Source organism: Neofelis nebulosa, chromosome 5, assembly GCF_028018385.1.
Source record: "Neofelis nebulosa isolate mNeoNeb1 chromosome 5, mNeoNeb1.pri, whole genome shotgun sequence".
Classification (NCBI taxonomy): domain Eukaryota; kingdom Metazoa; phylum Chordata; class Mammalia; order Carnivora; family Felidae; genus Neofelis; species Neofelis nebulosa.
This window is the reverse complement of record NC_080786.1, coordinates 62,555,385-62,580,522: the sequence shown is the minus strand read 5'-3', so window position 1 is coordinate 62,580,522 and position 25,138 is coordinate 62,555,385. Positions and strand designations below refer to the sequence as shown.

Genomic DNA, 25,138 nt, shown 5'->3' with positions numbered 1-25,138 from the left:
AATCGGAAGCAGGCTCCAGGCTCTGAGTCGTCAGCCCAGAGCCCGACGCGGGGCTCGAACTCACGGACCGTGAGATCGTGACCTGGGCTGAAGTCGGACACTTAACCGACTGAGCCACCCAGGCGCCCCAATATTCACTATTTTCTTTCAATAATCTACTCTAAGGGAATTAAAATGGATGAATATGCATATTTATATGAAACTATGTTTATCCTAGTGGTACTGATGCAACAGAAAGTTAGAAACAACTTAAGTAATTCCCATGGAAATAGTTCACTTTTTGTAGATCCATGTAATGGAATATTATGCAACAATTAAATGTATCTTTAGGAAATATTTTGAAAAACATAAGTGTTCATAATAAAGTGTCAAGTGAAAAACGGAAACTATTCACACAGTATGGCCACAATGTTGAAATAATCGAACTTTAAAACATATCCTTAGAGAAGAAAAAGGAAAAAAAAAAAAAAGAGATTGCCTGAGAGTTACAGACACGGTTGGCTTTAGACACCTAGGTTCCAGTCTCAGGGGATTTTGGACACACGGTTTTGCATCCTTGAGTATCCGTTCCAGATTTGGAAAATAGAAGACTATTTATCACCGTGGCTTTCTTACAGGATTGCGAGTGTTCAAGTGAGAAGGTATAGATACGTCTATGGAAGTTACTATTATTGTCGGTATTATTTCTGCAATTTCCCTTTAGCCGATTCTGAATGCTTCCAGAATGGGACTCTCTTCGAGTGGAAACCTGTGTTAGTTATTCAAAGAGTCATAGAAATAAATATACTCCAGTCCAAGAGTGTGGTCTTGTTTGGTCTCCAGGGATATGAGAACACTTAAAACTTGTATCGAAAAGGCTGATTTCCAGAAGCATTTCCCAAGTCATTTTTCTCAAGTCCAACAATAAGCTTGTCTTTCTGTCCTCACTCAGTTAATGACACGTCTAAAGGATGCATGAAGCACATTCTGGTAGCAGGCAACTCAGCTCCAAGAAGTTACAAGGGGTATTCATCTTTAAGGGACCACTGATGTATACAGCAGTTCTTACCTGATACTTACCTATTGTAAATGTGCCCAATTCCGCGCCGCCCCCCCCCCCCCCATAGCAAAGAGTTAACGGAGATAGGATAATGGAGGTAGTTTGTCATTTAGATGAAATGTTTTAGCAGCTTTTTGGATAGTTCTTGAGTAATGTACATGGGGGCGTTAGTTTACTTCGGTTTATGCAAATATTCAGTGCAGTGTGATAAACTGCATTTGCTGTTGAAAATTTTGTAATGCCAGATGACACTGAAATACTGTTGCACGTTTCAGTTTGTGAAACTCAGCAGTTTTCTATTTCTCTTTATTGGTCACCACAACCCTTTGTATATTTAATTCGGATGGTACTAGATTAACAGAGGCTTGAAAACAAATTGCCTGGGTTTGCGTATACATTTAGTGCCTGCCTGTGGATAAATAGGACCATGAGTCTTTTTCCAGAATTTGCGTGACCTATATCAGTTGTTCTTTGGGTTTAATTGGAATTTTTTGCCATTGTAAGCAGAATTGCATTCAGGCTTTAAATTCAAACTCTTGTGTGCGGCAGCCGGGCACACATGTGTACTTTGTCTCCACAAGAATTGAAATCCAAACGCACTCGTTCAGATTATGCATTGGAAGGGTTTGTGGGTAACTCAAAGGTCATGAGGTCAGCTATGCCAGTGGGGGGGCCCAGATGGGTTTGTCTCTATCTTTTTTTAAGATTTGAGATCACTTTGATGGAACTGACAGTATGAGTGATTTAACCCTTTGAGGAAATAGGAGAAATGTTACTGACTTTTAATGGATAATTACTGGAGGAAATAGTTCTATTCATTTGGATGTCTTTTTGTTTCCTGCTGCCTAAATGGACAAGTCTATAGATTATACAATACTTGCAATTTATAGCACTTAGTTCTTGAGAAAAACAAAGTCTTCACAATGTGTGAGAAATCCCCTTAAGAATCTGTAAAGTAACTCTACATTTGCAGTAGTTAAATGTTACAACTCTACAGAGATTTTTAAAATACATTTTTAGCTGTGTCAAGAGTGCTAGTGAACTTTTGGCTCTTAGGCTGAAGTGCAAAATCTCCCTGAAGGATAAATTTAGATAGACTTTATCAAGGGTGTTTGGACCCTGAAGTATATTTCTCTGATGATATCTCTTTGGGGGCATTACTAAAATTGTTTCTTTTGATGTTGGATTTGGAGAAAAGTTTATAATCTGTTGTGTTCCATTTCTATGGCTTTAAAGGTGGTTTTTAGAATCAAAATAGTTTCCTACATTTGGTAGAAAATATAGATTTGGTTTAATAGTTTAATAAAAATATACGGTAGGTTGGTTATCTCTTTAGTAAGTATTTATTAAGCACCTTTATGTAGGTGCTTTCTAAGAATAATGAGCTCTGACTCTTTCCTTTAAAGACCAATTTCCTAGTTGGCATAGCAGATTCATTCATATTAAACTAAGTAGCAGTGCATGGCATTATTTGATCATCATATTTGGGGGTGGATTTTATAAGAACTCAGAGAAAGGGGGTACTTGTGTTAAATGGGATGGTAAGCTGAAATGTGACCTGACAGGATGACTAAAAGGCAGACGGGCAGAGGAGTACAGATAGGGTGACCCAGCAGGAAGAACTGCAGGAAAATTTCTTTGAGTTCAAAAGACAGGGATAAGCCTATTCTGGCCTGGGTCCTCCTACTGAGAAGTGTTGAGAATCAGAGAGGAAAGGAGAATGGTTTTAAAATAAAAGGGATTTTATTCCAAGCCTACAAACTTTTTTTTTATTTTATTTTATTTTATTTTATTTTATTTTATTTTATTTTATTTTATTTTAAATGTTTTTTTAAATTTATTTTTGAGAGAGAGAGAGAGAAAAAAAAAAACAGTGGAGGGGCAGAGAGAGACCAAAACACAGTACCCAAAGTAGGCTCCAGGCTCTGAGCTGTCAGCACAGAGCCCAATGTGGGCCTAGAACTCGTGAATCACAAGCTCACGACCCAAGCCAAAACTGGCCACCCAACTGACTGAGCCACCCAGGTGCCCCAGCAAGCCTAAGAACTTTAGACTTTACCTGTGGATACTGGGAATTATTGCAGGCTATTACAGAGGAAAATGGATGTGCCGGGAAGATAAATTTAACAGCATTATACAGACTTAGTATTGAGGGATACTGGCTGAAAAGAGGCTGGATGTCTGGAGACATTATAGAGGACTGTTAGAAAATTCAGGAAGGAAAACATGGATTGAATGAATGAGGTGAGGGCAAAAATCTTGCAAGAAGAACGGACAGCATTAATAACTGAATAAATTGGAGGATGAAGGAGAGAAAATGTCCATGCTATTTTAGAACCTTGAACATGGATAATTAGGGGGAAATAGTATTCTTCATAGACAGTGTGAAGGAGGCAGGAGACTCAGTGCGAGGGCAGACAATAATGTGCAAGATTTTGGATACAATGAACTTGAATGATAGTAAGCTTGTGCGCTGTGGTCAATGTCTCAAGGAATGAGGTTGGGTCCTAGAGTTTGGTTCTATGCTTGGTTTAAATGGCATGTTCTTACTATTTGACTCAGGAACCAAGCACTTCGTTAGAAAGGTACTTTGGCATGTGCTAAAACTTTAAGAGGAATCAGTACTTCATAAATCTTTAAGACAAGTCAGTACTTGATCAACAATTGTTAATGAGTGTCACAGTTAATAAACTTCCACATCGAATCAGAGAGGGAATTGGGGCTAGAACTCAAGTGTTCTACCCTCTAGCCCAATACAATATCTTGGAAGATTTTAATAATTTATACAACTGCAAGGTTGGTAGCATCTTAAAGGTCATCTAGTCTAGTCATCAACCTGAAGCCGAAATTCCTCCAAATTATCCCTAATTTATGATTATCTAGGTTATGTTAGAAGCCTTGTGATATGGGAACTTAAGGCAACTCATTTTACCTTTGGATGGCTCTGATCGACATTTGTCTCCATATTATTTTAACTCTTTTCTCCTTGAAGGTTTACAAATCAAACAAATCAGCTATGACTTTCAGTCCATAATCCTTGTGAGCAAGAAATGTGTGCTTTTTTTTTTCCCTTAAGATAACTGAAATTCCCTTCAACTGGTGAACTGGTGGGAAATTCAAGCTCAGTCACTACTTTTTAACCCTCCAGCAAGTTGCGTAAAGATCTTAAAGTCTGAAATGGTGCATTCATTTACTTCAGGTGTGGGGGCTGTGTTGCCTTGTGGAGTCCTGAGAGCCCCAGTGCAGAGTGTCCAGACTCCCCTTTACTCTACTCTGCTTTCTCCTCTGGAAAACTTGCTGAATTTATTTAATGATTTTTGTTTTTACAAATGTCCAGAGGAATCACTAGCTTCAAGTAGCTTTATTTACTTATTTATTTTATTTTAAATGTATTTATTTAAATCCTAGTTAACATACAGTGTAGTACTGGTTTCAGGAGTAGAATCCAATGATTCATCATTTCCATATAACACCCAGTGCTTCTCCCAACAAATGCCCTCCTTAATGCCCATCACCCATTTAGCCCATCCCCCTATGCACCCCCCCCCCCCCAGCAACTCTGTTTGTTCTTTGTATTTAAGAGTCTCTCATGGTTTGCCTCCCTCTCTGTTTGTATCTTATTTTTCCTTCCTTCCCTATGTTCATCTGTTGTGTTTCTTAAATTCCACATATGAGTGAAATCATATGGTATTTGTCTTTCTCTGCCTGACTTATTTTGCTTTGCATAATACAGTCTAGTTCAAGTAACTTTAATTCTCTGCTCTGTGTAAGTTGCTGAGGCAAAGAATACCAATGGCTTGGTGATGTGTTTGAAATGGGAAAGGAAAGATTGAGAAAGAACAAACATAAAATAATGTTTCAGTAAATAGTCCTGCCACACAAATTTAAGCCTTGTTGCCCATCGTAGCCCTTGGAGTCTTTGATGATTCTCCTACAATTTATCTGAGATACATTGCATGATACAACTTTCCAATACATTCCATAGTAAAGCTATCACCTCCTGATTTAGGATGATTTGTGGGGTTGTAGGTACACATATGTTTACTACTTATCTCTTTTACTCAGACCAGTAATTAAATTGCTGATTGTTTCCCAGCTAAATAATGGTTAGATCTGGCCCATGAGAGTATTGACAGTGGAAGATTAGCTCATTCGATTTATAGATTCGCCACAGATAAACCAAATCCCCCATCTGTGAATAACAGAGATTTTAATGAAGGTGTATTTTAACAATGGCCTTCCTTATTTTGTCTTCAAAGAACAATGACATTACAAGGTGGCTACTGAACTGTGGGATTTTAACTCTTCTACATGAATATGAATTTACAAAGCTATCATTTTTTCACAGATAATGAGTGTGTATATGGCAGCTACCCTGAAATTCCTTTGGAAGAAATGCCAGATGCAGATGGAGTAGCCAGCACGCCCTCCCTCAATATTCAAGAGCCATGCTCTCCAGCCACATCCAGCGAAGCGTTCACTCCAAAGGAGGGCTCTCCGTACAAAGCCCCCATCTACATCCCTGATGATATCCCCATTCCTGCTGAATTTGAACTTCGAGAGTCAAATATGCCTGGAGCTGGACTAGGAATATGGACCAAAAGGAAGATTGAAGCAGGTGAAAAGTTTGGGCCTTATGTGGGAGAGCAGCGGTCAAATCTGAAAGACCCCAGCTACGGATGGGAGGTAAGAATATATTTTGAGTTTACACATTTAAGTATATTCAGATATGTGAAGAAAAGATTAATTTTTAATGTGACCATAAAGTAAGCAAATTCCAATTGTTGTACAATGTCTTCAAATAGATATTTAAGAATGAACCTCCCTCATAAGCTCACTTCTTGATAGAAACAAACTGTTGCACTAAGGTATAGCATGATAGAAAGGAACTCAACTAATGAATGGTAAAGAATAGTATCAACTTAAAAACATACCAAAGGGAACAAATACAGTTTTTATAGTTAACATTTAGAAGCATTGTATGTGGCCATTCATATAGTATTGGCATAAGCAAACAACTGTCATCATATGACAAATTTATTGTATTTTATCTTTCCTTTGAAGGTGAGGCTTGGAAGATTGGAGGAAACATTTGTTTTCTCCATTTTGTGGCTGAGTTAATTTGGTTTTACTTTGATTCTACACGGTCATTTTGCTTTGTGTTCTAATATATTTTGTCACTCTTGTGACAACCCTCCTTTTTCTACCTGCTTCCAGAATGTGAGCACTGTGCTGAATTCTGTGATGGTTTTTTATATTCAAATTTATCTAATGAATACTTCATGCATAATAATGACAGCAAAAATCAATATGGAAATCAGTTGCCAGTCTTAGCCATGATTTTTACAAAACCATCTTGGTAATATCTAGGAATGAGAAGTTACAGCTTGATTACTAAGTAAATTTTATTTCAATAAGAACAGGTAACTATGTTATTCTGAGCTTATAATTTTTATATAGATTCTGGGGCTATATATACTTCCTATTTATTTTTATAACTTGAAAACTTTTGTGGTTAAATAATAACATCATAATTTCTGGAAAAACTGGTCTATATTTGCAACATGTGTAGGCAATTTCTATATTAGTAAGAAAGTGTTTTTTTGGAGATGTGATTGACCTTTAGTTTCATAGTATTTCAGGTAGACAGACATCAGATAAGCTAGATTTATTTTGTATTTTCTCTTAAGATTTATGATCATTAATAGAATATATGGTCAACATTTTCAATAGCAATAAATATGTAGTGCCTTCAGGACTTAATTTCAAATTTTTGTTCCTTTGGTTTATATGTATCCTCTTATGAAATCTGCTCAAAATGCCTTAATCGAAACAATTCTTGTCCAAATTCTAAAATCCCAAAAGTTAAGATCTGGATTTGACATGATTGCAAGTGAGAAATCCTTCCTTAGTTTTGTTCTTAGCCACGGCTCGGGGAAAGTTGTGGCTTGGCTACATTGCTTTTAGACACATATATTGATAAGAGGTTTTTAAAAAATCACTGTAGCATTAACTGATATGTGAGTTGAATTCGTTTTAAACTAAATGCGTAGAACTTTACGTCATTTTTGTTCTCCTTAAAATAAAGGCTATAAACATTCTAATAATAAGTAACTCATTAAACTTTTATTACAAAATCTCCAGAGCTAAACAACAAGTTCTGCACTGCTCGAGATTATCCAGAAGGCTTGGAATAAACCAAGGCTCAATAACAAAATAATTTTGCAGTTACAGGGTTGATAAATGTAGGACTGTGTCTCTTTAAACAGGGTGTCTGTATTGGGGGATGAGTCTGGGGAAAATTCTTCATTTAGAGGAAATTTAAAAATAATTATTTTTCTCCTTGGAGTAGAATGTCTTCAGTATATACACAGGAAAATACTTTGAGAAATGTAAAATGATTCTTTTCATTATGTCAAAACTGAGTTGTTTTATTGCTTGGAAGTCAAGTTAACCTCTACAAATAGTTCATGACTCTTTGGCTAAAGATCGCCCATTCCCTCTCTCTCATTCAAGAATTCAACTGATGGTCAATTCGGTAGTTTCCTTCACCATTTTAATGGTTGCTCTCACTTTGGAGAGTGTGGATTACCTGCTCTAGATGTATTATGAACAAAACCAGAGAAAGGGCTTTTTTGGTGATTTTGGCAATCTTGTTATCCATGGAGGAGCACTTGAGCTCTTGACTCCAGGTTGGTTTTTTTTTTTTTCCTCCTTCTAATCTTACCCTAGTTAATACAAAACCCAGTCATGATCAACAAAGGCACTTTCACAAAGGCATCTTGCCCTACTCCTGCGTGCTTATTTTTAATCATTCTCCTGTCATATTTGTCCTGAACTGTAGCTGATTTCTGTACTGTTTGGTTAGAGAGATAGTTGTGATCAACTAGTGTGACCTCGTGTTTTGATACTCCTTCAGTTTTAAAAATGATCCCTTTAAGGAGGAAAAAAACCTCTTAGGGCAAGGAAAATGCACACGAACAGAGGAAATCCATATTCAGGAAAACAATTATTGAGTGCAAAGCATTCATCAGATTCTGTACTGTTTCCCCTACAGAAACTCAGCCTATCGTAACTGAACAAATCATTGTTATTTCCAGTACTATCCTTGCTCTTTGCTACTTACAAACCTCCCCTCCTTGTGCATTTCCTGTATAATAAATTGTATTACTGTCTGTCCAGTTGCTGAAGCCAAAAAATGGGTTATCTTTGACTCTACTGCCTTCCATACCAACCCTGTATGATTTGTAGTTCCCATGTTCTATCAGGCCTCCATTCTTTGCTCACACTGGTCTTCCCACATGAGAACCATATTTTCCTTCCCATCCTTATCAGGTATCTATTCATTCTTCAAGTCCATTTCTTCCATGATATTATCCTTGACCTTTCTAGTCACAATTTAGTACTGCTTGAATTTTGCCTCACCATAGCACCAAGTAAATTCATGAACTAAAGAACTTAAAGCATTGTACAACATCCAAATTATTTGCCTAATTTCCCTAATAGAGCAAAGTATCCATAGCTGTATCCTCTAAGTATAATGTCTTGATTGTGTTTTATCTGTGGTGTCTGTGGTGCTATCTAATGCCAAGTACCTTACCTGAAATAACCAGATTGGATTAGTTCCTTCAGGCTGCTATAACAAAATACTACTGACTGGGTGGCTTAAATAACAGAAATTTATTTCCTCATAATTCTGGAGGCTAGAAGTCCAAGATCAAGGTTCCAGGTGATTTGGCTTCTGATGGGGACTCTCTTGCTGGCTTGCAGTTGGCCACCTTCTTGCTATGTCTTCACATGGCCACTTCTAGGTGCATGTGTGTGCTTATGCTCACACACACACACACACACACACACACACACACACACACAGCTTTAGGGGAGGAGAAAAGTGCCCTGGTGTTTCTTCTTATAAGGACACTGATCCTACTGGATCAGGTCCCCACCCTTATGACCTCATTTAACCTTAATTACCACCTAAAGTCCTTAGATATCTCCAAATATAATCACATTGGGTGTTAGGGCTTCAACATATGGATTTGAGGAGGATTCAAACATTCAGTCCATAACACAGACATTTAATAATTGGCAAAATAATGAGTGCAAGAATGAAAGAGCAAATGAAAGAATGATGAAGGGATATAGGATTATGTGACTCATAAGAAGAGATAAGGAGTGGGGGGGGTGGTGAGGTAAGTCCATGGAAACAGCTAGAATCTGGATTTTAGACATGAAGAATCAAGTCTTAACTCTGCCACTATTGTGCAATTCTAGGGAAACTACTTAAATTAATTGGTTCTTGTATTTTTATTTGAGCAATGAGCCAATAATAACTGCTTCACACCATTACTTGTTATATAATTAAAATTAAATGAAGAAATATGGTAGTCTTCACAAAGAAAGTTTTTATAAGAGAAAGCTCAAAGATAATATTGCAAGTAGTGACCACCTTTCTGAACTCTATTTAAATAGTTTTTATTATTTATTTATTTATTTTTCAACGTTTTTTATTTATTTTTGGGAAGAGAGAGACAGAGCATGAACGGGGGAGGGGCAGAGAGAGGGAGACACAGAATCGGAAACAGGCTCCAGGCTCCGAGCCATCAGCCCAGAGGCTGACGCGGGGCTCGAACTCACGGACCGCGAGATCGTGACCTGGCTGAAGTCGGACGCTTAACCGACTGCGCCACCCAGGCGCCCCTTAAATAGTTTTTAAAAAGTTAAATACATTTCCCAAAAAAAGGCACTTTTGGAAAATCATTTGAATTTGTATTTTAGAGAAATAGGGCATTTTTGAAAGTGTGGCTTATAGACCAAAATACATAGGTAAAATAAGCCATAGATATCAAAAACATTATTTGTATGATTTCTCTCAAACCAGTACTTATTTAATAAAGGAAACTCTAAATTAAAAAAAATTTAATGTTTATTTATTTTTGAGAGAGTGAGAGAGTGTGAGTGGGGAAAGGACAGAGAGAGGGGGGGGGGACACAATCCGAAGCAGGTTCCAGTCTCCAAGCTGTCAGCACAGAACCTGACACGGGGCTCGAAATCACCAACCATGAGATCATGACCTGACAGAGTCTGACATGGGGCTCGAACTCACGAACCATGAGATCATGACCTGAGCTGAAGTCAGATGCTCAACCAACTGAGCCACTCAGGCACCCCAATAAAGAGAAACTTTAAAAATAATGTTAGAGTCTGACAGTGATTGCCATCTTACAATGCATAGGACTTGTCTCTAACAAAAAAATTTTGAAGACTGGGGAGCAGTCGATTATATCTAGGACCTAAAAGTAATTAGTGATAGGACACTTTCTCTTAGGTTAAGAACTTTAGAGTTGCTGACTGAGTGAATACTAATACAAAAATTCTATTGGTTCAAGATGAGTGTTTTCTCTTATGTTTTCTTCTAAAGATGATCATTATGTGATAACATGGAAGTTGCATGGCAGAGGGGAGGGCAACAAGATTTTGGATTGAGACTTTCCAGACTTATGTCCTCTTTGAGGCTCTGTGTGCTAGCTGTGTGATTTGGGAAAAGTGACTTAATTTGGTGCCCCTCAATTTACATATATGTGACATGGTGATAATAATTGTACCTATCCAATCAGGGTTGCCGTGAGAATAAAATGTGACATTGGATGTTAAAAGCCTACCAAAGAGCCTCTCACCTGGTAGAAGAGAGGTAAATAGCAACAGCAAAAGCTTGGCTGAAATACAGATCTGGCACAGGGTCATTAGATAGGGCAAAGGCCAACTATATTTCATTTATTAAGATTTCTAAATTTTCGCTCTTACTCTAACTTCTTGTTTCCAGTTATCTCTGGGAGGGTCTGATTACGTGACTCTGGGTTTATTTAAAAAAGGATGCCCTGGTTGTTTTCTATTTAACAACTAAAACAAGGATTTGGGAGAGATTCATAAATTTCTTTTTAAAACAAAGAGTAGTTTGGGTGGCAAATTTTTTACTAGTCTGACATAGGTCATTGGAAAAACAGTGTGAAATGCTGTTTCCTTGTAATACTGTCATTTAGCACATTTTCTGTTTATCTTTGTTATCATTGGCCATCATAAAATTCTGCAAGTAGATGTAAGTCAGCTAATGATGTGTCTATTAGGTCCAAAACCCTCTATTTTATCCCTCTCACCTGTAATTGATCCAGATTACTTTGATCAGTTAAAATAGCGGTATGAGCTCAACTTTTGTTTTTCTCCTTTCAAGCATGCACATATTCAGACAGAGAAAAATGGTGCCATGAGTGGTCAGTAAATTTCTCCTATGTTTTGTTAAATAGATGGGAAGGAATAGTGGAAAGAGATTTTACTGGCGTCAGAAACTCATTAAATAATTTTGATGCAGTGCTTTGACAATACATTATGTTCTAGTAATGTAATCCTGAAATGCGATATTACAATGAATGTGTGCCTCCCTATATCATTTAAGAAGGAATTGTTCTCACATTTGTAAGTTTGTTTTTGAGTTCTGCAGTGATGCCTTATGTATTGGAACATGCAATCTATATGTTAACTGAAATATGAGTATCCATTAAAACAACATCAGACTTTCAAGATATCTCACAACAGAGTTCAGAGTCAGGAGGGTGACATTCAAATAATGTATGTTTGGCAATAAAGAAAAATGGGGTAGTTTGAGATTTTAGGGATAGGCACCAAATATCTTTGAATGGCAATATTTCTCCCTTATTTCCCTCTAGGTTTGCTTGGGCCAAAAATGAATTTTACAGTGATTTGTAAAATGAAATCAATGGTTTGGCATTGATTTCAGAGAACATGTTTATTCATTAATGGAAAAGCAAGTACACTTGACAAGTTGCATATTCTTAAAGCCAGATAACTAAGTAAAGAACTTTGTCTTAATAATTTTGAAATAAATTGATTCCAGTAGAGGGGAGGAAAGACTATCAATTATCCAAAAGGATGTCTTTCATGGGTAGTTAAGAAAGAAAAATGTAATCTAATAATAAATGTATATTACCATAAAACCTACATTACAAAGTATTAATTGAGGTTTTGCAATGTTGTTTAAAGGATAGCAAACATTCAATTTTACTTTGTGAAAAATTAATAAAAAGTAAGGTTTAGCTAACAGAATCCTGAACGTGATTGTCATGGGAGCCCAAGAAGATGTGATAGATTCTCTTAGAACAAAATGAAGTCAAGAAAAGAGGATACAATCTATTTTATTCATCTTGTGCTTCCAGCAAACATAAATAGTAGGAATTAAATCTCTGGTTGTTGAAAGAAAGTAGAAGTTTACTCTCCTGAAACACCATGGTAAAGCCTCTAGTTGTACCCCGGGCTCACCTATCTGTGAAGAGGTTAGAAATCCCCTTATCTTGCCCCTCCCCCCCCCTCCACATATGCTCTGCGGACACTTGGGGCTTGCTCTTATGCTTTCTTCCATGAAAGGTGCTGATGGAGTTCAACGTGTCTACCTATCTTATTGCTGTTTTGACAACTTCTGGTGCTTCTGAAGTATAGTCAGTGATGTGGGCAAGTCTGATATCAAAGATTTTTTAAAGTTCCCCAAATATCAGTGCACTTATGATGAGCACTGGGCAACATACGGAATTGTTGACTCACGATAGTGTACCCTTGAAACTAATATAGCATTGTAAAATAACACATAAAGAAATAAAAATAATAGATATAATCATACACCAGACAAGCAGCAAAAAGACAAAATATAACTATATTAAAATTAGTCATAAAGTTAAAAAAGGGGGTGTGCTGTATTCTTCAAAATTTTCAATGTCATAAAAGGGAAAGAAAGACTGAAAATGTTCCAAATTAAAGGAGAAAAAAGAAACAGAACAGCCTAATGCAAGATCTCATCTTGGACTGGATTCTGTCAATTGGCAAAATGGAATTTGGAGGACAGGTTAAATAAGTTTGCCACTGTCAGAAAAGAAAAACAAAAAAACAAGAAACACAATGTGTTGTGCACCTAAAACATACAAATATTAGATGCTAATTATATCTTAATAAAAACTAAAAATAGAGTAATATTGAAAAAAATACACACTTTTCAAAACTCATGAATGTGTTTCACATTAACATAGTGGAAAACTGTATGATCATCTCAACAGATAAAATCCTAATGTATTTTCATCACAAAACCTCTGAGCAAACTAGAAATAAAAGGTACTACATTGAATTGATGGATGTATAAAAATGCTATAACTGACATTACAATAATGAAATAATGTTGGACATTTTCCCTCAACGACATAAAATTCAGGATTTCCCTGTCAGTACTCTGTTCAAAATTATACTAGAAGCCCAAGTCAGTGCAAGATGGAAAGAAGAAAGATATGAACAGACTGAAAATTTGAAAGGGTAAAGTAAAAATGTCTCTATTTGTAGATGATATGATTATTTAGAAATCTATAAATATTAAGAATAAGTGAACATTAAGAAGTAAGCCAGATAAAAGATCAATATACACTTGAGAAAACAATTTGTGTAAATTTAAAATTCCATTTATGTCAATCAAGATGTGTAATCAGGAAAAATCAAATATGTAAAAATAAATATAATGCATACTTTTAAGATACCTACATTGAAAAATTCAAAACATAGCAGAAAATTAAAAAAAAATTTTTTAAACGTTTATTGATTTTTGAGACAGAGAGAGACAGAGCATGAACGGGGAAGGGTCAGAGAGAGGGAGACACAGAATCTGAAACAGGCTCCAGGCTCTGAGCTGTCAGCACAGAGCCCGACGCGGGGCTCGAACTCACAACCGCAATATCATGACCTGAGTCGAAGTTGGACGCTTAACCGACTGAGCCACCCAGACGCCCCCATAGCAGAAAATTTAAAGAAGACCTATATAAATAGAAAGATCTGGTCATTGATTAGAAAACTCTGTGCTGTTAAGGTAACAATTCTTCCCAAAGTAACATATTGACTCAGCACAATTCTTATCAAATCCTAGTAGGTTTTATTGTGGAACTTTACAAGTTGATTGTAAACTTTATACAGAAATGCAAAAGACCTAGAATAGGGAAAAAAAAAAAAGTTCCCCAAGATTCAAGATTCTTTTTGTTTTACCCTGTCTGCCTTGGTGATCAACTAGGATTTGCATGTGAGTCACTTATTTTTCAAAAGAATATTGGGTGATTTTCTTCCAATTAGGAGGTGTATCCCACAAACTGTATCAAAATGAGTTTCTTTTTTATTCACCCCCATATTTGCATGATTATTGCTTCCCTTCAAGAGGGAAATCAATAGTAAAACTCATGGGTTCAAAGCATGAAATGTTCAGTACAGTTCCTCTTTTAATAGAATTGACAACTGATTCTAGGATTTGATCAATCCAGTGGCAGAAGTTCTTTATAATAATTTGTTATTTTAAAATACTTATTTAGGACCACTGCATCAGGATATTCCATTCTCTAAGCTTTTTCCTTGAGGGTAAGTTCAGAAGCAAGTAATAGGAAGTAACAGATAGAAATTATCTTCAAAGGGTATAAGAATTGACGAAGCTTCTTTGCTCCCTAGTTTGCTATGTAATAGTATGGAGAGAATTTCTTCCAATAATGATAAGTAGGTAGTATGGAAAAATGGGGACACTGAATTTATACAGCAGTTCACTTAAGCAATAAATAAAGATGTTAGTGTAGCATCTTGGGTTCTCAAAGTTTATTTACATTGGTAGAATCATACAATAATTTTTTTTTTAATTTTTTTTCAACGTTTTTAATTTATTTTTGGGACAGAGAGAGACAGAGCATGAACGGGGGAGGGGCAGAGAGAGAGGGAGACACAGAATCGGAAACAGGCTCCAGGCTCCGAGCCATCAGCCCAGAGCCTGACGCGGGGCTCGAACTCACACACCGCAAGATCGTGACCTGGCTGAAGTCGGACGCTTAACCGACTACGCCACCCAGGCGCCCCATACAATAATTTTTTTATTATTTTTTTAATGATTATTTTTTTTTAGAGAGAGAGAGAGAGATAGAGCGCAAGTGGGAGAAGGGGCAGAGAGAGAGGGAGACACAGAACCCAAAGCAGGCTCCAGGCTCTGAGCTGTCAGCACGAACCGTGAGATCATGACCTGAGCCAAAGTTGGATGCTTAACCAAAGAGCCACCCAGGCACCTGAATCATACAATAATTTGATGAAGCACTTCCCTTTATATATAATTCTGTCCATAGATTTAAAAACATGAATTCATATTTCAGCTGTAGGAAAATACAGTAAATAAATGCTATCCTCATTTTTCATCTGGTACATCTTTTGGCCTTTCATAATGTAGCTGAAGCTGAAGATAGGTCAAATATTGTGCTCTTTTTAAGAATATTTTATTTTTTAAAAACACTTTTAAAAATTTATTTATTTATTTTTGAGAGTGAGAGCGAGAGCGAGAGCGAGAGAGAGAGAGAGAAAGAACACGTGGAGAGGGGCAGAGAGAAAGGGAATCCCAAGCAGCCTCCGCGCCATCAGCACGGAGACCGATGTGGGGTTTGATCCCAACTGTTAGATCGTGACCTGAGCCAAAATCAGGAGTCAGACACGTAACTGACTGAGCCACCCAAGTGCCCCAAGAATACTTTCCACATGATAATTAGGATGATCACCAAGCCAAAAAATCACAAACAGGAATACATTGTCAGCTATCATTATTACAAAGAATAATATAAAGAGATTTTGTGTGTGGAGCACATAGATACTAGTAGCTACCTGTTAGTTTGTCATTTCTCTCAAATCAATATTTGATATAACAAAATTTTAGTACAGCACGAGAAATCTGACAGTGCCTTTATTATAAAGGGACTTCTTGTATTGGTAGGAGATGAACAAACATTACACAGAAATAGCTTGCCTCACTGAGAAACTCCACACAATGGTGTGAACTGCGTCCATACGACCAAAGGAGAAAATCTCAGAGGCATCAGGAGATTTCATTTGTAATGTTCTGAAAGTCTTAAAACCTTTCTCCCTGTGTATCTCTGGCATTCACTCTCTGACTCTTGCAGTATCTCACATATCCAGCAGGTGCTGGTCTCAAAGACTATCTCCTCTCAAACACTCTCCTCATAACCCAGGCCTCTGCCTGTCTATCTTTATATGTATGTGTATGTATTAAATACATTAAAATATACATTAACTTACATTATATTACATTATATTAAATAATACATTACATTAAATAATGCATGTTATTAAATATATTTATTTATTATATACCTTGTATATTTATACATAATACATCATATAATATATATTTAATCTATATTATATAATATATATTTAATCATTATATATTATATATTTCATATTATATATAAAATTATATAGTATATTTTTATAATAAGTTATTATATATAATATATATCATATGTGAAATATATTTATTATATATAATATACAAAAATATAAATTTAAAATCATATAGATGAACTTATCCAGTATGGCCTTTTACATTCTAATGTTTTCCATTCTAGTTTAGGTTACCTAGGATCTGGATTTGGCTAATAAACAATGACCAAGGGGCACCTGGGTGGCTTAGTCGCTTAAGCCTCTGACTTCAGCTCAGGTCATGATCTCGCAGTTCATGAGTTTGAGCCCCGCATCAGGCTCTGTGCTGGCAGCTCAGAGCCTGGAGCCTGCTTCGGATTCTGTGTCTCCTTCTCTCTCTGCCACTCCCGTGCTCACACACTGTCTCTCTCAAAAATAAATAAACATTAAAAAATAAATTAAAAAAAAAATGACCAAGCCATTGATCCAGGAAGGAAGGATGGGCAGAGGATGATTACAGATAACTCTGCTCTGAAATTTCCTCCCTTATTCCTGCCACACCTGCACCCAGAGTTTTCCTTAATCATAGGAAATACGCATGTATTTTCTGTGGCTGCGGCTTCTATTTTCTGTGACGACTGGCCAGTCAGCTCAAGTCACAGGTCCGTTGGAAATTCTTTGTGCCTCCTACCCACTGGCTGACAGTGGTGTTTACCTCGGACACTACAGCTGACCTCCGAGGCTTCCCAGGTGTGCATGGCCTGGAACAGAAACCTCAGTTTGTTGGCAGCCACAGGTGTGGATAATTTGTTTTTTCTTTTCTCATTTGTTTAGATTCTTGTGGTAGGAATTCAGCAGGTGTGTAATGCTAGCATAGAATCTCTACTTGGCACAGAGGCCAGCTACCCTCAAAAAAAAAGATGTTCTTATTGGTCTTGCAACACTGCCAGTTTGGATCCCCGTTTTCCTGGAAACCTCACGCAAGGGCAAGACTCTGCCTAACCGGTGAGTTAGGATGAGCTCATCTCAGAAGATGAGCATGAAGAATCTCCGTTTGGGAACCTTATCAATGGGCAGGAGCAGGTTACCTAGTGCTGCCCTTTGTGGGTTGTTTTTCCTTCTCTTTTCCTTTGTAACTTGAGCAGCCACCGTTGCAGTTACAGGGATGTGGGAAATCCTGGACTTGGTTTCTAAGGAGATATAAGCCAGGCTAGGATGCTCTTGTTGACACATAAATTTCTGCTCATTTGTTGGAGACTAAACAGTAGAAGCACAGACAGAGATTAGTCCACTATGCAGGGACCTTCCATCTTCCTGCTGTCTCCTCAGGAAGTCACTAATCCCAGGACCCAATTATTTCAGTAGCGGGCTAGGTGAACTTGGAGGTCATCCCTGACCATGTCTAACTTTAACCGGGGGACAGAGGGAGGGAGCTATGGTAACACTGGGGGAACCAGTTGGCTAAGCCAAGAGCCACTGTCATCAGTCTGTCAGCAATGTGGTACTGGGGCCAGAGAACCTTCTCTCTTGGCCCTCCTTAACCTTGCAAAAACACTTGTACAATGGCTTCTCCTGGCTAGGTCATGACATCTAAAGAAATAGACACACACGCAGCCTTCTATTCCTCAGTTTTCCTTTATTATGGATTGTTCTCCAGTTTTTGTTTTTAGAATCAAAGTTGGAGTTTATTTGATGTTGTTTTTACTTGCATACCCTAATATAAGACAGGGGTTAAGGGGGCAGGGAGGTCACAGTGATTTGCCCTATGGGCCCTATACCTCTCTGAATGTAGGCATTGGTCATCTATTCCCTTCAGGTAATACAAATGCACCACAATGAAATGGTGACATATGTCAGAGGAACATTTGTCTCAGAGGGCAGCAGATGGGATCTGTAAATCATACTTGGAGAAAAGGGTGTCACATGTGAGTATCAGATAGCCAGTAGACTAGTCTTTCATTCTGCATCTTAACCTTCTACAAATGCAGATATTTATGGTAATATACGTCTGATATAACAGCACTGGCTGAAGAGCACTGATAGTAATAATCCAGAGAAGTAAACATTAAACATCACATGGACCATTAAAATCAATTTCACAGCCGCTATATTTTTGTAGTGGCATTTCATGTATTCATCTTTAGCTATTGCTGATGTATTGGTTTAATCGTGGCATCTCTTGAGAATCTAGTTTTTCTGAAACAATACGTAAGTGAGATAAAACCTTTACACTGAGCTCCACAATCGAGGATGGTCAATCATATGTCCAGCATTTGAGTAGAACTTACTTTATATCCAAGTCATTGCCCCCCGTAAGAGATGAGGAGGGATTAAAAATAGCTCTGTTTCCCAATGGATGATACTCAAAAAGAAAAAGAATTATCATTGTATTTAATAAGAGAACTGACAAGCAATCATAATTCTTTCCATTAAGTAAATATGTTAGAAAAATTTATTATGAAATGACACATTATGCGAGCCAGGAATCAAAGATGACATCCTTGCATTAAATACGGTAGATGCCATTAAGGAAAACAGTCAATATGTCACCAAGCCATGGCCTGTAAAAATTAAATTGATTTGGTAAATGTAAGTAAGATAGATCTGTTTGCTTTCATCATCAATTTTGAGTGGGTGAACAGGTGATGTCACCAACCTGGGAGCGATAAAGATGCAGGACCATCTGGAAAGGCAGGTGATGAATGGGCAACTGCTTTTGGATAGTGACAGTGCTGTGGTACTTTGTCACTTGGGATGCAGTACTTAATAACTTTTCAATACCATCATAATAAATTTCACTGCCTTATTAATATAGAAATGGTGAGTTATTACTATGATGGGGAGTGTATATAACTGGAGACGCAGCCGTCAAAAGCTGATTGTTTGGGCATGTTTCTTTAAGCAACACGGTTGACTCGTGATAATCAACCTATGTCTATACCAGTAGAGTTTATTGCACTTGTCAAAGGAAAAAGTAGTATTATTCAAAATTATATGAAGTCGTAATAAACAAGTTTAATATATTATCAGACTTTTCCTGTAAGTTTCCAAACATGAGGCAGTAAATCATTTTTAATAATGTCTTTTCATGTAAAATAATGTCCTTATGCAGTAATAATGTCCTTTCTTAACTATTAACAAAACAGTCGACTTCTTTGTATGTGTTTTAAGGGGTATTTTTATTTGTACTTTTCAATCATTTTCTTCTGCAAATAAAGAGCTACGGCAGGAACCTTAGGACGTTTCATTAACAAGCTCAAAAGTTGCTGAGTACAGGCCATGTCACGCATTTCCATTTTAATTGAACAGATGTACTTAAGAGTAAACCACAGCAAACGAAATACAGACGAAATTATAAACACGTGTCACTGGGAAGTAGGCAGGAAAGAACCTCTGATGAGCATCTGTGTGTGTTTTATGAAGCCAAGGACTGCCACTTCATAAGTTCGTCACTGATGTCTCCAGTTTAATGAGAAGAAACAAAATATGTAGATAGGTGTAAGTTGAAGATGAATTAGTAGATCAATCACTTAGCACCATTCAGGGTGTCTGCCGTTGCACGGTGGGAAAATAATTAGATCTGAGATGCTGTTCTTATTTATAGGCCGGCTGTTCGATGTGGGATGGAATATGGGAAACTTCCTCTTTCATGTCACTGTGGTCTTTATATTGTTTCTTGGCCAGGCTGACTTTTAATTCTGACATTGTCTTTCAGGCTGCAGTCGGCCAGCCTCTTTCTTAAATGAAATGCCTCTCCACCATTTCTATTACTGCTGAAAAGAGAGCCAGCAGTCTATTAACAGGCAATAAAGTTCAGGAAGCCCAGGACTCATTTCTTGGGTCAGAGGTGAAAATTGCAATACTAAATGAAACAAAGGTGTGCCTTGATCGCTCAAGAAGCAGCACCAGAAAGAACACACGTGTTGTTAGCCAGAAGTCTCCCACTTAAAGGGAAAGGAATAATCGTAATAATGTTGGCCGATGGAGTTAAGTACTCAGTTGAGAGAAATTATATCAATCTGACAAATATAGCCTTCACAGGAGATAAAGTCTCTAATGACCTTAAATGCATATATTTATCATTTAATTCAACAAGCCAATTCCCTTGGGCTTTTGACCAACGACATTTCCCCTCAAGTTTGGAAATTTTTTACTAGCCCAGAGAATAATGGTTATTTGTCAGAGAGTTCCAAAGCTAAACGCAGTTGGAAGCAAAGAATGGGAGAGGAAAAAAAAATGGCTAATAGAGTCTTTCTACCTCAGAGAATATTAATCCGAACTTTCATTGATGCGAGCGCTGCAGCATTTCGTGGCTGAACAGTAGGTGGCAGACATTGTAGTGAAGAAATGGGGAAATTTTAATCTAAGCAATTTTCATCTGATTTCATTAACTTCCAGATATGTCATCAGTGTGCACAGCACATTAATTTGCAAAAAAATAGAAACACTAAATAGTTGTGAAATGTGCTAGTTGAATGTGGAAAAATCAAAAGGGTCCTACAGAAATAAAAGCAAAAGTTCTAATGTTTCATCAGGTAAAGTGTGTGTGAAACAGGAAAGCCCAAAGAATAAAGGGGCCCTTGTGTATGGTGGGCTTTTCCTCACTGTTATTCTTGGTCTCAACTTGATGAAGTGTATTAGTGATATGCACGAAGCACTGTGACTCCTGTATCTCCCTTTGTGAGATTGTCCATGCCTTTGTTTGTGCTGTCAGTCAGTTGTTCTTTCTCTTGGGCAGCCACATTGGTAACCACAGGATCTACTTGCAAATAGATTTCTGTAAAACCATATTATCCTTCAGCCCTTGGCTCCTTCTCCCCACCCCCCTTCCCGCAACAATCTGGCCATTCATGTGGCATGGCTCTCTTGCTGGCTTCTTTGTCATACGTCTAGTGGTTTGTGTTTCAGAGAGGCCGTGTGACATAGTGCAAGGAACACTGGCCTGGGTGCCAGGAACCTTGAGCCCTTGCCCCAACTTGGACTTGGGACCTTGGAAAGTCACCTGGTTTTCTCCTCTGAAGTCTCGCTGAGATCTACTCTAGCTTTGACTTGGAGTGTTTGAATTTTGTTCATTTACTCGTTCTTTACTTCTTTTTACCCTTCTGGATGTGCTCTGCATTATTATGGTTTTTGAGACTTTATTTATATGGGGGCCATGTTTCAGTCTTTGAACCCTGGGAAGGATACAAATTAATTTTAAATTAAGTAGAAAATAGATGCTTGTTTTAAATTTTCTCTTGTATTCAACTAGTAGAATTGTGTTTTGTAAACCTGAAATCAAAACACCTTTGATATGTGCATCTGTTTGTGGATTTTGCGTTGAGCAGAGAAGGCAGCTGGAGACCAAAGCCCTGTTTTGAGAAGAAAGTAAGTTGGTTAGAGAGAGGATTCTATTCATAGCTCTTTTTGGAAAGATAAAAGTATTTCATTCTGTCCCTGGGGTATGATTTAGTGCAGCCTCAACTATATATTAAGGCAATGTTCAAAGATACCGTTTGGTCATCTCAAATATAACACAGGTATCATGGGCACATCTTAAAAAAAAAAAAAGAGGCCATATAATATAGGGGCTGAAGATGTCAGGTCTAGAGACAAATGACCTTGGTTCACATTCTCTATCACCTTACTTTGTGAGCTTGAACAAGTACTTGACTACTTTTTGCCTCAGTTTCGTCATCTGTAAGGTGGTAGTTACAATAAGGATTGCCTTGTAGGATTTTTGTGAAGGTTATGTTGTAAAGTATCACAAAGGGCTTGGAGCAGGGCTTGGTGTGCCACAGTAAGCACTTCGAGGCAAGCTGATTTTGATAATCTTTGTCACCATCATCATTCCAAAGTTGGGGATGCTCCTTGCATCCCTTTTGTGAGGGAAGGACTGGGGGATTCAGTTTTGGGGTTGGAGCTCTCTGGGTTGACAGGGCTACCACACTGCAAGAATTAAATATCGTCCCCTTTCTGAGTAGCACAGGGAAGCAGCCTTCCTAGGCCCAAGATGCTTGAAACTCTCATAGATGTTTAAATGGTTCTTTTAACTGAAGACTCTAGTAAGCATTTCTAAACAGTTCAGAGGAGGAGGTTTTGACTCCATGTCTAACGAACACATTAGAACACATGCCACCTACTCCCATGGCTTGGTGGTGGAGCTGAGAGAGGAAAATGTGCCCCTCAGCCAGCCCTAACCCTCTTCATAGAACCTTCCTTGGAAGGGCTTTCTCTCCTCTGTACTCATCCTTGTATTTCTTGGCGCTCAGCACGCCTGCGTCTTGCATACGCTGCCCCCTCAGCTTTTAGCTAGATAATAATGGGACTGATTTTTTCTAGCAGTAAGTTTGATCTAGTCTACAGATTTGGGCAAGACAGGTGTACCTGAGGACTGCGATGGTATCCTTTCTGAATAACCTAGGAACAAGGATGCCTCTTGAGAGCGAGTATCAAACCTTGAGTGAGGAAAGCATAATCTGCCTATTCACAAACCTTGTCGCAGTTTCATGTGAAATAACAACACTGGTCATCTGGTGACTCTGCCTTCTTCCTGGGTTCTGGAACCCAGGGTTCCTGGGTTCCTGGGTTCCTGGAACCCCCCACTGAGTGAAAATGACCGAATCATTGGGAACGATATCATAACCAAATATATTGTGATGAAGTCTCTGAAGTGGAAAGGCAAGCCTTAATCTTTTTGTACATTGTCATTTGTTTATTCTTAAATTTCTCTTAGAAATAAATGTGGTACCTGGTGGATCAGTGGGGTTCTGAGACTTTCTGGACAGAAATGTGGGGATTCATAGATAAGACTGCAGAGGACCCATTATGACTTCGCATATGTAAAATTTCACTGTTCAACGTTGCTTTTAAGCATTTTGGACGAGAGAAGAATCAAAAGTTGTGGGTTTTTAATTTTCCTTACAAAGAAATAACAAAATATGTGCTATTGAAAACTGTGGGTAAGTTCTCTGACTCACAGGCAGTTGGAAGGGGAGAGGGTACTTGAATTATTTGGTTGAGGATTTATGGCTGAAAGTGACAGTAGCCTGAAGTCAAGTTTGCCTGCGTGTGGGTAGAAGCTTCCTGAAGGAAGACTTGGAGGGTGGGACAGTGGTAGGAGGCCTCTGCTTTCCTGCAGCACAGCTACCTTCTCCTTCCAGTTCTCTTGACCAGTACAACATAATGTTAGGGTCTTCTAACTTCTGTGGCATAGACTGAATTGTCACCAAACTGCCACATGCTAATGATTCTCCATTTACACAAACTCTGTTGTATCCTAAGGTCTCTCTTTGTGTGGGGGCTTCCATTGAGAACAATCTGGATTTAGTAATACACTTAATTGAAAGGTTTAATAAGAACTTAGGACTTTGTTTTCTTTTGTAACTTGGAAAAGACAGTAATCTTAAGAAAGCCAGATGTGAATGTTTTTAACAAGAGAATTTTCACTTTCCTTGTACCTTCCAAAGCATGAGAATTCTCCTTTGAAGATGTTAATTTTATAAGAATATTATCAGCAATATAAAGGCTGAAGAATAGTTGAATTTGCCTGTAGAAGAGCAGGCTAAAAACATGGAAAGCACTTGATGAAATCATGAATTACTATGATTTAAATTACAGAGTTTCATATGGACCCCTGACCATTGATTTCTCAGGAACGTTATGAAGGGTATTATGGGAAGGAGGTATAAAATGTCACCTGATGAGCTTGACTCAAAAAGTGTTCATTTGAAGTTTGATTCCTTATTCAACCACCAAAACTGATTGATAGGGATGTGGATCTCCAATTGACTTTAATTTCTGCTCCATGAATCTTCCATGAACTCACTGAGAGTCTAAGATGCGGTTGTAAAGCTTGGAAAGTTTGGGTTTCTATGAATAGTTCAGGTAACCTCCAAGCACTGATCCCCAGTTGCAATCATCCAAGTAGCGTTGAGAAGAGGAAAAAAAAAAAAAGTCATTTGCTTTCAGTTTCTATGAGGTAGGGTGAAAGATGCTGTAACCAGGTAAGGTAACACTTAAAGTATTACAACTTTTAAGTCAAGAGCGTCAGAATTGTGATGTGACATGTGATATGTGATATGCACGTAGATAAACAGAGCCTTTTTAAGCATGAATTCTGGTAGACTAGATTTAGTATGGGTGGGATAGGCCTGGGAGGTGAGTTAATTCTATCTGAACAAAAAAGATTTCAGAGAAGCACTAATTACCACAATAGGATGTTAGAATTCATTACCCAAGATAGGAGAGGTTGAAAATATATCATAAAAAAAGAAAATATGTCATAAATCAGGTGGTATTTCCACCATCAGCTGTATCCAGCAAGTCTCTGTCAGCTGTGAATTTATCTGTCATCATTTGAAGCCAACTTATGTTTTCAGCTTTGTTATAATTTTATAAGTTTATCCTAGTCTCATGGAAAACTTTATCCATATTTACTCTTTCATTAAATAGTACCTATTCATTTTAGTCCAGACCCCAAAGACTTCCTCCCCTATGATACCTCTGAGCTTAGGAGTTTAGGAAGGACAGAAGGGCTGCCTTTGGATAGTTGTCTTTTTGTCTACTTGTCCTAGGGGTCTGTCTAATCCCTTTCACCGTCTTGGTCTTCTGTTTATAAAAATAAAAGGTAACTTTCCATGACCCTAAACAAAGCATGAACTGCTTGAAGTAAAAAAGCTGGATCTCAACACCGTGTATAAACCAGGCCACTCATGGGCAGATTACAAAAATGTCCGAAGAAAATTATGCAGTAAGGAAAACTGGCGTCAGTTTTAAAAAACGAGTGACTCTTTATTTTCAGGAAGAATGGAGACCTCTATTTAATGTAAGTCCTTTGGTCACTGA

The 25,138-nt window shown here is 37.8% G+C and overlaps 1 protein-coding gene across 7 annotated transcripts in view; it reads left to right on the top strand.

Annotated features, from left to right (window-relative positions):
• Positions 1-25,138, top strand: part of MECOM (MDS1 and EVI1 complex locus) — a 562,843-nt gene that overhangs the window by 269,591 nt on the left and 268,114 nt on the right. For all 7 annotated transcript variants that reach the window (XM_058730446.1, XM_058730438.1, XM_058730436.1 and 4 more), the window contains exon 2: positions 5,388-5,725. In XM_058730446.1, coding sequence (XP_058586429.1) covers positions 5,388-5,725 — 338 coding nt within the window. The remainder of the gene's footprint in view (positions 1-5,387; positions 5,726-25,138) is intronic.